The sequence below is a fragment of the Coregonus lavaretus genome, assembly GCF_964263955.1.
Source record: "Coregonus lavaretus genome assembly, contig: HAP1_SCAFFOLD_1057, whole genome shotgun sequence".
Classification (NCBI taxonomy): domain Eukaryota; kingdom Metazoa; phylum Chordata; class Actinopteri; order Salmoniformes; family Salmonidae; genus Coregonus; species Coregonus lavaretus.
In genome coordinates, this window is record NW_028156231.1 from 72,660 (window position 1) to 88,277 (window position 15,618).

A 15,618-nucleotide genomic window follows, 5' to 3' on the forward strand; every position below is an offset into this window, starting at 1 on the left:
AGTGTAGTAAAGTACTTTTTTTTTTAATGCATCAAATTATCTATGTTTTCCCCCCTATGCGTTTGCAATGCAATGCACAGTTTTACTGCACTAGAGTGCTTCAAAAATCGATCAACTTCGCTTGTCATTGCAGGACGACTCTTATTTTGAAAAAAAAAAGATCCGCCTTTTGGCAACCATTTTGTGAGCTGCTGCAGACAGATTGGTCATGTGAAGGAAATGTTTTCAGTCGAATGGATGTGAAGGCGGATTCTGTCTTTTCTCTCGTGACTTTATGCAGAGATATAACGGTCTGCTACCTCCCTAATCTACAATTCAACAGACTAGGGATAAACATCTCATCTGGTTCACTTCGCCTGAATTTATAGGTCATTTTCTATACTGTTTTCACAGGTTCCGGTTTCTGAGAGATATTATTGAACTAATATTTCTACCACAAACTCTGCAAACGAGTGTCCACAATGAATCAGGTGAGTTAGATGCTTGTAAAATATATATATTTTTAAAAACAGTCGGCGGGTAACACGTTTCCCGGAGCTTCACCAGGTTGTGACACACTATATTTAATTTAGAGCACAGTTTAATTTATTGTTTAAATAATTTCGCTTTACTAAGTATTGTTGACATAGTTTCATATCTCGTTGCCCTCCTGAACGGTAATAATGGCCGTGAATTGCTGAATGGATGATTGCTAAAGTAGGCCGCAAGCAAAGCCTCGGATTTTCCTGAAAGAGTTACTAACTGGAGAGCCGGGCATATTTGTCTGCTCCTTTGACACAGTTTCGGTTAACTTGGTCGGCAGAATGTCCGAATCAAGGTTCTTCATTTCTTTTCTTTTTTTCTCTTCATAACAGTGAAAGAAGCGTTATAATCGCTGTAAACGCGACTTGACATAAGAGGGCCGCATTCAACTAACGAACTTTCGTCAGCAAGCTAGTTGAGGTAAACGGTCATATTTCTGTTATTTAAGACCTCAGTCTAGTCAACAACCTGACTTCTATTCCCGAATACAAAATCTGACTCTTCACTGTTCCACAAATCGCTGAAATGTCCGTTAAAAGAGACACTCGCTCTAAAAGTGACCCTCCCAAAGGAGCCCCCAAGTAAAGCCCCAGGCTTGCCAGGTCGGGAGGAGGACAGCGATGGCCAGTACGCAGCCCTTTAGTTTGAGGAAGTTCAGGCTCAAAAGAGACGTCATTTATATGATCAACTTACATTTTTGTCATTTAGCAGACGCTCTTATTTTACAGGAGCAATTAGGGTTAAGTGCCTTGCTCAAGGGCACATAGACAGATTTTTCACCTAGTCGGCTCGTGGATTAGAACCAGCGACCTTTCGGTTACTGGCACAAGGCTCTTAACCGCTAAGCTACCTGCCGCCCCACTCTCCGAGAGAATGCCAAGAGTGTGCAAAGCTGTCAAGGCAAAGGGTGGCTATTTGAAGAATCTCAAATATAAAATATATTTTCATTTGTTTAACACTTTTTTTGGGGGGTTACTACATGATTCCATATGTGTTATTTCATTTTTATTGTGGTGTTTTACTCTCAATGTACCAATATGACAACACCCTCTACTCTCTTTTTGGGTTAACAGGAAACATCTGTCTCATCCTCCCTCCAACCCTCCTCCCCCTTACCCCTCCCAGAGTCCCTGGGTCGTACCTCTCCCGGTAGCCCCTTACTGCTGGGTCTGAAGAGGGTGTCTGTGCGGCTGGTCGACTGCAGGAAATCACTGGAGATAAGTGGGTTTATGCTCTTACATACATTTATTTTGGGACACTACGCATACATGAGAGAATTAATTACCACTAAATACAATCTGTTTTAAATAGAATCGTTACAAGCACTCCTACACCCTTGGATACATTGACATTGAAGATTTAATAGGATTTTACATTGAAGATTGAAATGCTTAAATTCGGAGTGTGAAAATCTGGTTTCGATATGGAGAAGGAACCATAACTGTCTGTCTTTGCTTCACAGGGGACAGTCCTAACCGTCACTCTCTCAGTAGAAGCTTGTCATCTTGGAAGGCTAAACAACATCTTGATGCTGAGGAGGCAGAGAAAAGTCTCCCCAGATCAGAACACCTCAAGAAACAACAGCAGAGACCCACAAGGAAGAAATCTCACTGCTGCTCTGACTGTGGTAAGAGTTACACCTCTTCAGCAGACCTTAGAGGACACCAGAGAATTCATACTGGAGAGAAACCTTATAGCTGTGATCAATGTGGGAAGAGATTCATTCAGAGATTAAATCTGAAGGCACACCAGATCATACACTCAGTAGAAAAACCTCACTGGTGCTCCCAGTGCGGAGCGAGCCTCTGCTCTGCCAGTGCACTGGAAGGACACATGCGTATCCACACTGGAGAAAAACCGTACCAGTGCTCAGAATGTGGGCAGAGATTTAGATACTCCAGTGGGTTACGGATACATGAGAGAATAAAACACACTGGTGAAAAACCCCACTGCTGCTCTGACTGCGGGAAGAGATTTGTTACTTCACAAAGCTTAAAAGCTCACCAGCGGACTCACAGTGGAGAGAGACCGTTCCACTGCTCTGAGTGTGGGAAGAGTTTCAAAGAAGCCTCAACACTGTTTGAACACAAACGAATACACACAGGAGAGAAGCCTCACCACTGTGAGCAGTGCGGGGGAAGCTTTTCCTCTGCTAAGTCACTCAGAATACATCAGAGGATTCACACAGAGGAGAAACCTTACCAATGCACTGACTGTGGGAAAAGCTTTCGACAGTCGTCTGCTTTAAGATGTCACCAGCTTAGACATACCGGAGAGAAGCCCCACCAATGTACTGAGTGTGGGAAGAGGTTTGCTGTTAAGAGTGGACTCTGGCGACATAACATAGTGCACACTGGAGAGAAACTCTACCAATGCCCCAAGTGTGGCAAGAAGCTAGGATCATCTCATTCTCTAGAGCAGCATAAGCGAACACACACTGGACAGAAACCCTTCCACTGTTCCCACTGTAAGTTGAGCTTTGGCACTAGTTCAGCCCAGTACAAACACCAGAGAATTCACACAGGAGAGAAATCACACAGCTGCAATGTTTGCCAGAGGAGTTTTGGAAGGTCAGATCACCTGAAAAATCATATGCAAATTCACACAGGAGAAAAGCCATACCACTGCTCTAAGTGTGAGCGGAGTTTCTCTAACAACAGATCTCTTAAAGAACATGAGGTCAGACACACAGAAGATAAACCTCACTGCTGCTCCCAGTGCGGTGCTAGTCTGTCCTCTGCCAGGGCACTGGAAAGTCATATGCGGATTCACACTGGAGAGAAACCGTATGAGTGCTCTGAATGTGGGCAGAAGTTTGCACATAGAACCAATCTTGGGATACACCGAAGAATACACACAGGAGAGAAACCCTATCACTGCTCTGACTGCAAGAAGAGCTTTTCAAGACATGACTCTTTAAAGGATCACAAGTTCACACATTCAGAGAAGAAGATGTACCACTGCTCTCAGTGTGAGTCGAGCTGCACAACGCAAGGCGCATTGAAGAAACACCAGCTTATACACACTGGAGAGAAGCCTTACCATTGCTCCCACTGCGACAAGAGCTTCCTTCGGCAATGTTCTCTCAATGAACATGAGCGTCTTCACAAGGGAGAGAAACCATACTCTTGCTCAGACTGTGGGAACAACTTTGCTGCAATGACAACCTTGCGAATTCACCAGCGAAGACACACAGGAGAGAGGCCATACCACTGCCCTTTCCCTGACTGTGGCAAAAGTTTTGCCCAGCCCTCCGCCCTTACAATACACAAGAGAAGGCACACAGGAGAGAAGCCGCACAACTGTGATCAGTGTGGGAAGAGTTTTGTGACGTCAGGTGATTTGCGAACTCACTCCAAAAACAATCATTAAAGCTGAACGAGTGTGGACTCAGTTTTTCAAGATCCGATTCCTTAAGGAATCACCAGAGAATCCACACATTAAAGAGGCCGTACAGCTGCTCAGAGTGTGAAAAGAGATTCACTCAGGCCGGGGGGGGGGGGGGTGACACACTACAGGAGGATTCACACAGGAGAGAAACCTTACAGCTGTGATGAATGTGGGAAGAGATTCACTAAGTCAGGAACCATTGGTGTCACACAAGAGAATACACACCTGAAAGAAACCGTACCACTGCGCTGACTGTGGGAAATGCTTTACCTCCTCAAGTGAACTGATTTATACACCAGAGAACACACACAGGAGCGATGCCTAATGGCTGTGCTCACCTGACTGTACACCAGAGAACACACACTGATAAATATTTTACGCCTGCATCTAATTTGTAAATGATGGAACACCTTATAGAAACATTTATAGAATGATCATCAAGGACACATGAACGCTTCTAGGTTGCCCTGGACAACGGCCACAACACGATGCTGAATCCACAATACTTTAAAAGAGGGTTTCACTCAGTGTTGTGGATTTGACCAAAACGTTTATCTATTTACTGTGTTGTCTGGCAGTATTACTTAACATCCTTGTTCCAAACATAATGGATGATTTGTAGGGAATTTTTTTTAAACACAAGGCTCCTTTGTCATACAGGCCAGTAATGTGGAGTCAATGCAATGCAACGACAGACCTGGCCAGTAATGTGGAGTCAATGCAATGCACTGTCCTGCCTGAACAACGACAGACCAGGCCAGTAATGTGGAGTCAATGCAATGCAACGACAGACCTGTAGCCCTCACCTCGGTCAAAACACCTTTCACACTCTTTATCCCTTATGGATGATTTTCTATATATGGATGATTTTCTATATATGGATGATTTTCTATATATGGATGATTTTCTATATATGGATGATTTTCTATATATGGATGATTTTCTATATATGGATGATTTTCTAGTACACACGTTGTAGAATTAAACACCTATATGCCTTAAATGCTTATGGATTGAGAACCTGTGGAAGGGTTAAAACAGAGCAGAGACATTTCTTTAGTGCAAACGCTGTGCTTTTGATAACTACTCCCTGCAGCTGGTCTGGGTATGTCAATGACATGTGATGGAGATACAACTCCTGGTGGAGGCTGTGTGGAGATTAGAGTAACAATGGAACTAGTGTTATCATTTGGTTGTGCTTATGACCTTATGACCTTATGACCTTATGACCTTATGACCTTGACACATGGCCACATGCACATAATCTCAAGGGTCCTGGGAGGATGCTTTTTGGGATTGGCTTAAATGTATGTGGTTGAGAATGGGTTATGGCCATGACATGTTTAAACCATGTTTAAGTATTCATTGATATGTTTTATAATGTGTTATGAAATGATAAAGGTAAAACAGAATGAACATGATTGATACTCCAGATATATGTCTGGATAGTGAATATAGTCAATACAGAGTGTGATTGTTCTTTAACGTACATATGTATATAATTTTTTGAGTCACGCCACTAATAAGAGACAGAAGCCCCACTTAGAGAAATGCACGTAGCCTCGTGAGTAGCCAACATGTGATACTGAGCATTGAAGATGGGTCATGGCTGGGTCTTCCAGCATGACAACGTCCCGAAACACACAGCCAGGGCAACTAAGGAGTGGCTCCGTAAGAAGCATCTCAAGGTCCTGGAGTGGCCTAGCCAGTCTCCAGACCTGAACCCAATAGAAAATCTTTGGAGGGAGCTGAAAGTCCGTATTGCCCAGCGACAGCCCCGAAAGCTGAATGATCTGGAGAAGGTCTGTATGGATGAGTGGGCCAAAATCCCTGCTGCAGTGTGTGCAAACCTGGTCAAGAACTACAGGGAACATATGATCTCTGTAATTGCAAACAAAGGTTTCTGTATCAAATATTAAGTTCTGCTTTTCTGATGTATCAAATACTTATGTCATGCAATAAAATGCAAATTGATTACTTAAAAATCATACAATGTGATTTTCTGGATTTTTGTTTTAGATTCCGTCTCTCACAGTTGAAGTGTACCTATGATAAAAATTACAGACCTCTACATGCTTTGTAAGTAGGAAAACCTGCAAAATCGGCAGTGTATCAAATACTTGTTCTCCCCACGGTATATGCCTTAAATGCTTATGGATTGAGAACCTGTGGAAGGGTTAAAACAGAGCAGAGACATTTCTTTAGTGCAAACGCTGTGCTTTTGATAACTACTCCCTGCAGCTGGTCTGGGTATGTCAATGACATGTGATGGAGATACAACTCCTGGTGGAGGCTGTGTGGAGATTAGAGTAACAATGGAACTAGTGTTATCATTTGGTTGTGCTTATGACCTGACACATGGCCACATGCACATAATCTCAAGGGTCCTGGGAGGATGCTTTTTGGGATTGGCTTAAATGTATGTGGTTGAGAATGGGTTATGGCCATGACATGTTTAAACCATGTTTAAGTATTAATTGATATGTTTTATAATGTGTTATGAAATGATAAAGGTAAAACAGAATGAACAAGATTGATACTTTGTACTCCAGATGCATGTCTGGATAGTGAATATAGTCAATACAGAGTGTGATTGTTCTTTAACGTACGTATGTATATCATTTTTTGAGTCACGCCACTAATAAGAGACAGAAGCCCCCACTTACATTTACATTTTACATTTTAGTCATTTAGCAGACGCTCTTATCCAGAGCGATTTACAGTTAGTGAGTGCATACATTTTTTAAATGTTTACATTAATTTTTTTCATACTGGCCCCCCGTGGGAATCGAACCCACAACCCTGGCGTTGCAAATCAGCAACCACTGGACAATCTCATGCAGCCTTGTTAGATTCGAACTTGTGTTGTAATCTACGCCTCAATTATCCTGATTATAATGTTGTAATCTACACCTCGATTAGCCTGATATGTTGTATGGTGGAAAATTACAAGATTATGTTCTATTATGCATTGAATAGTTGGATCAGTACTTTTCCATTCTGTGTCTGTTGGCCTGAGGTCGGCCTCTGGGCTTAAGGCCAACAGCCGATTGGGGGTAACCTTGTGATAAGGTTATGCCCTGCCTTCCATACACTGCAGATAAGTGGAGGAGGACTGGAAGAAGATGCCCTTTTGTATAGCAACAGCAATATGACCTTCGAGACAGAAAATACACCTGCTCTGACCTAAACTCGTTGTTCCTGCTTGACTGCACAATATACCCTTTTATGCTTTCACACTTCTGCTGACCGCTACGTAGGCAGAGGTTGTACCTTTTTATAAAAACGGAGACTCAACTCTGTTCGGGGGGCTCATAACTCTGCACCACTGAGTGATTGTTAATCTCTCCGGAATTGCAATTCTTATAATAAAAGTTGTTTTTGAAGAATCTGCAGTCTCTTCCTTTTTGATCAGAATTTCCACGACAGTTGTAATCTACACCTCCCATTTAGCCTGATATGTTGTAATTTACACCTCGAATAGCCTGATATGTTGTAATTTACACCTCGAATAGCCTGATATGTTGTAATTTACACCTCGAATAGCCTGATATGTTGTAATCTACACCTCGAATAGCCTGATATGTTGTAATCTACACCTTAATAACCTGATATGTTGAAATCTACACCTTAATAACCTGATATAAACCCTTATTTTTTAGGGTACAGATGTTTTATTTGAGTCATTATTTCTCTAGCCTACCTCTCGTTGATCTGATTGAATGGAGCCCTAAATGTTTGTTATGATGTCTTGTCATAGTGTTGTGGGAACCAGGGTAAATTTAGTAGATAAGGGATTCTGGGCGACGCACAGTCTGAATACCAAGGATTCCATTATTGTCGAGGGAGATTACTGAGGTTGATCTCAGAATGATGGATGGACATGATATACTGACTTGGGGTACAAGGTAATAACATCAAAGAAGGGAGTGCCCATTGAGGGTTGCCAGATGTTGTTGAAGAAACGTGTAACAGAGGGTATATAAACTGAGATATTTTCTTTGTTCAGTAGTTCGGAATAGCTAGAGGCGAAGCACGTGACTTTTGTTAGAATGAACCATGGTACTGAATATTAAACATTTGTATTTATTTGTACTTTCCACATAGTTGTCTAAGTATATTCTTGCATCCTTAATTACTTGATACCCGAGAAACTCATCATAACAGATTGGCGTCTACGAACGGGATACGGTTTCATCCTGACCGACAGGTAAGCAGACTTTAATTTTTTGGGATTGTGTTAACCTCTGCTTATCTGTGGTAAGGCTGAGCTGTAAGGAACGTTTAAAATTCTATATTTTAAAAGGGGGAAGATGAGTTGTATTGAGTTATTTAGTGAGATGTAAGGAGATATATCAAATTAGACAATGACATGGTGCTATGATTCAAAATAGGGTGTGTTCGAGGTGATGAGTAAAGGCAAGAGAGGACAACCGAATGGGCGCAGGATACCCTTAATGATAATACATTATAAAGAGAATGGGCGCAGGATACCCTTAATGATAATACATTATAAAGAGAATGGGCGCAGGATACCCTTAATGATAATACATTATAAAGAGAATGGGCGCAGGATACCCTTATTTGTAAGTCGCTCTGGATAAGAGCGTCTGCTAAATGACGTAAATGTAAATGTAAATGTAAATGTAATACATTATAAAGAGAATGGGCGCAGGATACCCTTAATGATAATACATTATAAAGAGAATGGGCGCAGGATATCCTTAATGATAATACATTATAAAGAGAATGGGCGCAGGATACCCTTAATGATAATACATTATAAAGAGAATGGGCGCAGGATATCCTTACTGATAATACATTATAAAGAGAATGGGTTTTATTCCCATAGTGTGTAAGGCATTATAAAAATAAATAGGTTACAGGCCTTTGATGTGTGGTATTCATCATAAAATAAATAGGTTACGGGCCTTTGATGTGGTAAATCATCATAAAAAGAAGTATAGAATTAGTCCTGTGTGAATTACTCAAAACGGTCAGGAAAGAGAGAGAGAACACAATAACTCATACCGCATAAAAAGAATCAGAGCAGATACAAGTGAAGCCTGTTGAATCATAGCTCCAAAGATAAAATAGGCTAACGAAATTTGAATAAAGATCAAGGTGGAGATTTGATTCAAAACATTTAATTACTAATATTGTATAAAGTAATACTACATGAGAATGGGGCGTTGAATACGGGCGAGACAGTGACAATAAAGAATAAATCAGAGCTAGATTTACCTAGAAGGGAACGAAAAGGTTATGACCATGAGAATGGGGCGTTGAATACGGGCAAGACAGTGACAATAAAGAATAAATCAGAACTAGATTTACCTAGAAGGGAACGAAAAGGTTATGACCAAATTGTTGCAGACAAATCCGCATTTCTAAAACACATCTCTTTTTTAAAAGTATTGAAAATCAGACACCGCGTGACAGGATGTTAATTAAATTAGGGGTTTTTTTCTATGTGGAACCATATCTTAGTGATTTATCAGCATGGACAGATTATGACTATCCTCTAGATGGTAGTTTTAGAAGGGATAAATTACAAGTAGCACGAAAGTACAGTGGGGAAAAAAAGTATTTAGTCAGCCACCAATTGTGCAAGTTCTCCCACTTAAAAAGATGAGAGAGGCCTGTAATTTTCATCATAGGTACACGTCAACTATGACAGACAAAAGGAGGAAAAAAAATCAAGAAAATCACATTGTAGGACTTTTAATGAATTTATTTTGCAAATTATGGTGGAAAATAAGTATTTGGTTAATAACAAAAGTTTCTCAATACTTTGTTATATACCCTTTGTTGGCAATGACACAGGTCAAACGTTTTCTGTAAGTCTTCACAAGGTTTTCACACACTGTTGCTGGTATTTTGGCCCATTCCTCCATGCAGATCTCCTCTAGAGCAGTGATGTTTTGGGGCTGTCGCTGGGCAACACGGACTTTCAACTCCCTCCAAAGATTTTCTATGGGGTTGAGATCTGGAGACTGGCTAGGCCACTCCAGGACCTTGAAATGCTTCTTACGAAGCCACTCCTTCATTGCCCGTGCGGTGTGTTTGGGATCATTGTCATGCTGAAAGACCCAGCCACGTTTCATCTTCAATGCCCTTGCTGATGGAAGGAGGTTTTCACTCAAAATCTCACGATACATGGCCCCATTCATTCTTTCCTTTACACGGATCAGTCGTCCTGGTCCCTTTGCAGAAAAACAGCCCCAAAGCATGATGTTTCCACCCCCATGCTTCACAGTAGGTATGGTGTTATTTGGATGCAACTCAGCATTCTTTGTCCTCCAAACACGACGAGTTGAGTTTTTACCAAAAAGTTATAGTTTGGTTTCTTCTGACCATATGACATTCTCCCAATCCTCTTCTGGTCATCCAAATGCACTCTAGCAAACTCAGACGGGCCAGGACATGTACTGGCTTAAGCAGAGGGACACATCTGGCACTGCAGGATTTGAGTCCCTGGCGGCGTAGTGTGTTGCTGATGGTAGGCTTTGTTACTTTGGTCCCAGCTCTCTGCAGGTCATTCACTAGGTCCCCCCGTGTGGTTCTGGGATTTTTGCTCACCGTTCTTGTGATCATTTTGACCCCACGGTGTGAGATCTTGCGTGGAGCCCCAGATCGAGGGAGATTATCAGTGGTCTTGTATGTCTTCCATTTCTTAATAATTGCTCCCACAGTTGATTTCTTCAAACCAAGCTGCTTACCTATTGCAGATTCAGTCTTCCCAGCCTGGTGCAGGTCTACAATTTTGTTTCTGGTGTCCTTTCACAGCTCTTTGGTCTTGGCCATAGTGGAGTTTGGAGTGTGACTGTTTGAGGTTGTGGACAGGTATCTTTTATACTGATAACAAGTTCAAACAGGTGCCATTAATACAGGTAACGAGTGGAGGACAGAGGAGCCTCTAAAAGAAGAAGTTGCAGGTCTGTGAGAGCCAGAAATCTTGCTTGTTTGTAGGTGACCAAATACTTATTTTCCAACATAATTTGCAAATAAATTCATTAAAAATCCTACAATGTGATTTTCTGGATTTTTTTCCCTCAATTTGTCTGTCATAGTTGACGTGTACCTGTGATGAAAATTACAGGCCTCTCTCATCTTTTTAAGTGGGAGAACTTGCACAATTGGTGGCTGACTAAATACTTTTTCCCCCCACTGTATATAATTGATAATACAGCCATAAGCAACCCGAAATGGGATTTAGATTATATGAAAGAGGTGTATACAGCATGCGATTTTAATGAATGGCTGGTAAATATAATTAGGAAGGAGGAAAAGTCTGTTAGGAAGTTACGTAATTTGGCAATGGAACAACATAATCTACCTTAAGAAAAGAGTCAGTCCATAGAGGCTATTAAAGGATCTGAAAGTATGAAAGGAATTTATCCACAGTTAGCAAACTCTATTTAGCCTCCAGCTTATAGTATTGACATAGAAGAGGATAGCGATATATATATGATTGGTTATTTTATAGAATCTTATGAAAGTCAGGCTAAGAAAAAAATGTATTCCTAAGATCAGGTCAAAATAGATAACTTTGAGATCAAACGGTGGCGAGAGGAATGCAGGGCCTTGTGGTTACAACGCTTTTGGTAAAGCTTGGGAAACGGCAGATAGAAGGTTCAGAGGTCATACAGGACGAATAAACATTGAAAAAATAAGATATACTAAGAGAGTGTTTGGAAAGTGAATATAAAATTATATTTACAATACTCAAACAAAAACGTAGATTTAAAACGATAGATTAGCAAATACAATTATGGAATAATTCGTTGAAGAAGAAGATGATATGAAGAGGATAATATACAGAAGGTGTCACGCCCTGACTCAGGGGACACTTATATGTTGAGTCAGGGTGTGTATATTCCTTGTTGTGCTTTTTCTATGTTGTCGATCTAGTATGTGTGGATCTATGTTGGCCGGTGTGGTTCCCAATCAGAGGCAGCTGTCGCTCGTTGTCTCTGATTGGAGACCATTCTTAGGCAGCCTATTGGCACTGTCTAGTTGTGGGATCTTGTTCCTGGTAAGGTTAGTTGTGTATTCTACCTTAGGACTTTACGTTTTGTTTCCTTTATTGTTTTGTCGTGTGTTTAAAGTTCAATAAACATGTACGGCATATCACGCTGCGCCTTGGTCTGACCCGTCATTAAACGAACGGACCAAGCAGTGTGCCGAGGAGGAGCAGAGAGGATGGACTTGGCGGGAGATAAGAGAGGATCTGGCAAGAAAGATGGAGGCCCTGAAGGGGATCAGGGTGGAGAGGCAACCCCAATAAAATGTTGGGGGGGGGGGGGGGGGGCACACGGTGTGGACGACGAGGCAGCAGGAGGCCGCAATAGGGCGGATCTGCAGGTTAGGCGAGGAGGCCACCATGTTACGGGGGCTATTGGTTCAGAGGGAGCAGGAGTTATTCGGTCAGAGGGAGGCGCTACAGGAGGCTAAAAGGGAGAAGGAAAAAGTAGAGGCACGGCAAGAGGAGCTGGTTAGGCAGCAGAAGGAGCGGGGGTTAATAAAGGAACCCAGTCCTGCTCCTCGCACCAAGCAAGTGGTGCGTGTCGCCAGTCCGGTCCGGCCCGTTCCTGCTCCCCGCACCAAGCTAGTGGTGCGTGTCGCCAGTCCGGCCCGGCCCGTTCCTGTCCCTCGCACCAAGCCAGTGGTGCGTGTTCCTAGTCCGGTCCGACCCATGCCTGCTCCTCGCACCAGACCAGTGGTGCGTTTGTCCAGTCCGGCACGGCCCATGCCCATTCCACCGGTGCCTGGTCCGGCACCGGTTAGCTGCTCCACTCCGGAGCCAGAGCAGTCCGCTCCACTGGTGCCTGATCCAGTGCCGGTCAGCTGTTCCACTCCGGAGCCAGAGCAGTCCGCTCCACCGGTGCCTGATCCAGCTCCGGTCAGCTGCGCCACTCCGGAGCCAGAGCAGTCCGCTCCACCGGTGCCTGATCCAGCTCCGGTCAGCGGCTATAGTCCAGGAGAATGGTATAGATTCATTCAAGGTTCCATTCAACCATATTTGCGATTCCGGAACATTTGCCATCCGTTACTAGATGTCCGATTTTCTATAATAAACATGTAATCCAAGTACCTAGTGATTTATCAATTGTACCCACTAAAGTATCAGCTATGGTAAATGCATCTTCTGTATTTGATGTGTGCGTAAAGGGAAGACAAAGAGAAGAGTTTTCAGCAATAGATGTTAGATTTCTGAGAGCTTCTCTATGTCTCATGATGGTTAAGGATATGGGGGTAAAATATTGCATTTCAAAAGTGGGAACATTACCGATTCCAGTTTTTTTTTTTTGGTGTTGTGAAAATAATATATGGACTACTCTTCCTCCACTGTTCAGGGGAATATGTGGAGTCTGTACTTTAAACGACCTTATCTATGTGGTTCATCCTGTTGAATTTGTCAATACAAACATTACGGGATGATTTAGAACGGAGACTTCCGAATTTATGGGATATGTACAGTCGTGGTCAAAAGTTTTGAGAATGACACAAGTATCGGTCTTCACAAAGTTTGCTGCTTCATTGTTTTTAGATATTTTTGTCAGATGTTACTATGGTATACTGAAGTATAATTACAAGCATTCCATAAGTGTCAAAGGCTTTTATTGACAATTACATCAAGTTTATGCAAAGAGTCAATATTTGCAGTGTTGACCCTTCTTTTTCAAGACCTCTGCAATCCGCCCTGGCATGCTGTCAATTAACTTCTGGGCTACATCCTGACTGATGGCAGCCCATTCTTGCATAATCAATGCTTGGAGTTTGTCAGAATTTGTGGGTTTTTGTTTGTCCACCCGCCTCTTGAGGATTGACCACAAGTTCTCAATGGGATTAAGTTCTGGGGAGTTTCCTGGCCATGGACCCAAAATGTCGATGTTTTGTTCCCTGAGCCACTTAGTTATCACTTTTGCCTTATGGCAAGGTGCTCCATCATGCTGGAAAAGGCCTTGTTCATCACCAAACTGTTCTTGGATGGTTGGGAGAAGTTGCTCTCGGAGGATGTGTTGGTACCATTCTTTATTCATGGATGTGTTCTTAGGCAAAATTGTGAGTGAGCCCACTCCCTTGGCTGAGAAGCAACCCCACACATGAATGGTCTCAGGATGCTTTACTGTTTGCATGACACAGGACTGATGGTAGCGCTCACCTTGTCTTCTCTGGACAAGCTTTTTTCCGGATGCCCCACACTATCGGAAAGGGGATTCATCAGAGAAAATGACTTTACCCCAGTCCTCAGCAGTCCAATCCCTGTACCTTTTGCAGAATATCAGTCTGTCCCTGATGTTTTTCCTGGAGAGAAGTGGCTTCCTCGCTGCCCTTCTTGACACCAGGCCATCCTCCAAAAGTCTTCGCCTCACTGTGCGTGCAGATGCACTTACACCTGCCTGCTGCCATTCCTGAGCAAGCTCTGCACTGGTGGTGCCCCGATCCCGCAGCTGAATCAACTTTAGGAGACTGTCCTGGCGCTTTCTGGACTTTCTTGGGCGCCCTGAAGCCTTCTTCACAACAATTGAACCTCTCTCCTTGAAGTTCTTGATGATCCGATAAATGGTTGATTTAGGTGCAATCTTACTAGCAGCAATATCCTTGCCTGTGAAGCCCTTTTTGTGCAAAGCAATGATGACGAAAATTAATATTTGTGTCATTCTCAAAACCTTTGACCACGACTGTAAATTTTTAAAGAATACGAATCCGATTGATTTGGCTACTAGATACAACGCAATACCTCAAGATTTTAGAAATATCTACACGTACTCAGTTAGTTTTTTAAGACAATTTTTTGGAAATACGGAATTACAATATTCCAATCATTATCTCATAGCTTTGACACGTCATGATTCGGGTTCCTCAGGAGTGCGTACTTAGTCCCTTCCTGTACTCTCTGTTCATACGCAACTGCTTGGCCGCGCAAGACTTCAACATCCTTATCAAGTTCGCCGAAAGAGGGGAGAGCACGCCTCCATCCACATCGATGGGGCTGTTATGGAGCGAGTCAAGAGCTTCAGGTTCCTCGGCGTCCACATCACTAAGGACGTAACATGGTCCACACACATTCGCCCAGTTGTGAAGAGGGCACGGCAGCGCCTCTTCCCCCTCAGGAGGCCGAAAATATTTGACATGGGCCTTCAGATCCTCAAAAAGTTATACAGCTGCACCATCGAGAGCATCTTGACTGGCTACATCACCGCTTGGTATGGCAACAGCACCGCCCTTGACCGCACAGTACTAGAAAAGGTGGAGCGGACAGCCCAGTACATCACTGGGGCCCAAGCTCGCTGCCATCCAGGACCTCTATATCAGGCAGTGACAGACAAAGGCCTGAAAAATTGCCAAAGACCCCAGCCACCCAAGCCATAGACTGTTCACTATTCTACCATCCGGCAAACGGTTCTGGAGCATCGGCTCTCGGACCAGCAGGCTCCGAGACAGTTTCTAACTCCAAGCGATAAGACTGCTAAATAGCCAGACTGCTAAATAGTGAATTAATAGTTACCCAAACTATCTGCACTGACTCTGTCTTGCACTGACCCTACGCACACTCACTAGACTATATATATACACTCACTAGACTATATATACACACTCACTAGACTATATACACTGCTCAAAAAAATAAAGGGAACACTTAAACAACACAATGTAACTCCAAGTCAATCACACTTCTGTGAAATCAAACTGTCCACT

The 15,618-nt window shown here is 42.8% G+C and overlaps 1 protein-coding gene across 1 annotated transcript; it reads left to right on the forward strand.

Annotated features, from left to right (window-relative positions):
• The first annotated feature begins 393 nt into the window (after positions 1-393).
• LOC311126578 (uncharacterized protein) lies at positions 394-3,962 on the forward strand. The gene is made up of 3 exons (XM_084200569.1): positions 394-470; positions 1,596-1,743; positions 1,985-3,962. The coding sequence occupies exons 1-3, from the start codon at positions 462-464 to the stop codon at positions 3,892-3,894; spliced, it is 2,067 nt and encodes a 688-aa protein (XP_084056695.1). The 5' UTR covers positions 394-461; the 3' UTR covers positions 3,895-3,962.
• The last annotated feature ends 11,656 nt before the right edge of the window (positions 3,963-15,618 follow it).

Excerpts from the sequence above, each read along its gene's own strand:
- LOC311126578 (XM_084200569.1), top strand. Across the intron at positions 1,744-1,984 it reads CAGGAAATCACTGGAGATAA|GGGACAGTCCTAACCGTCAC; the intron begins GTGGGTTTATGC and ends TTTGCTTCACAG.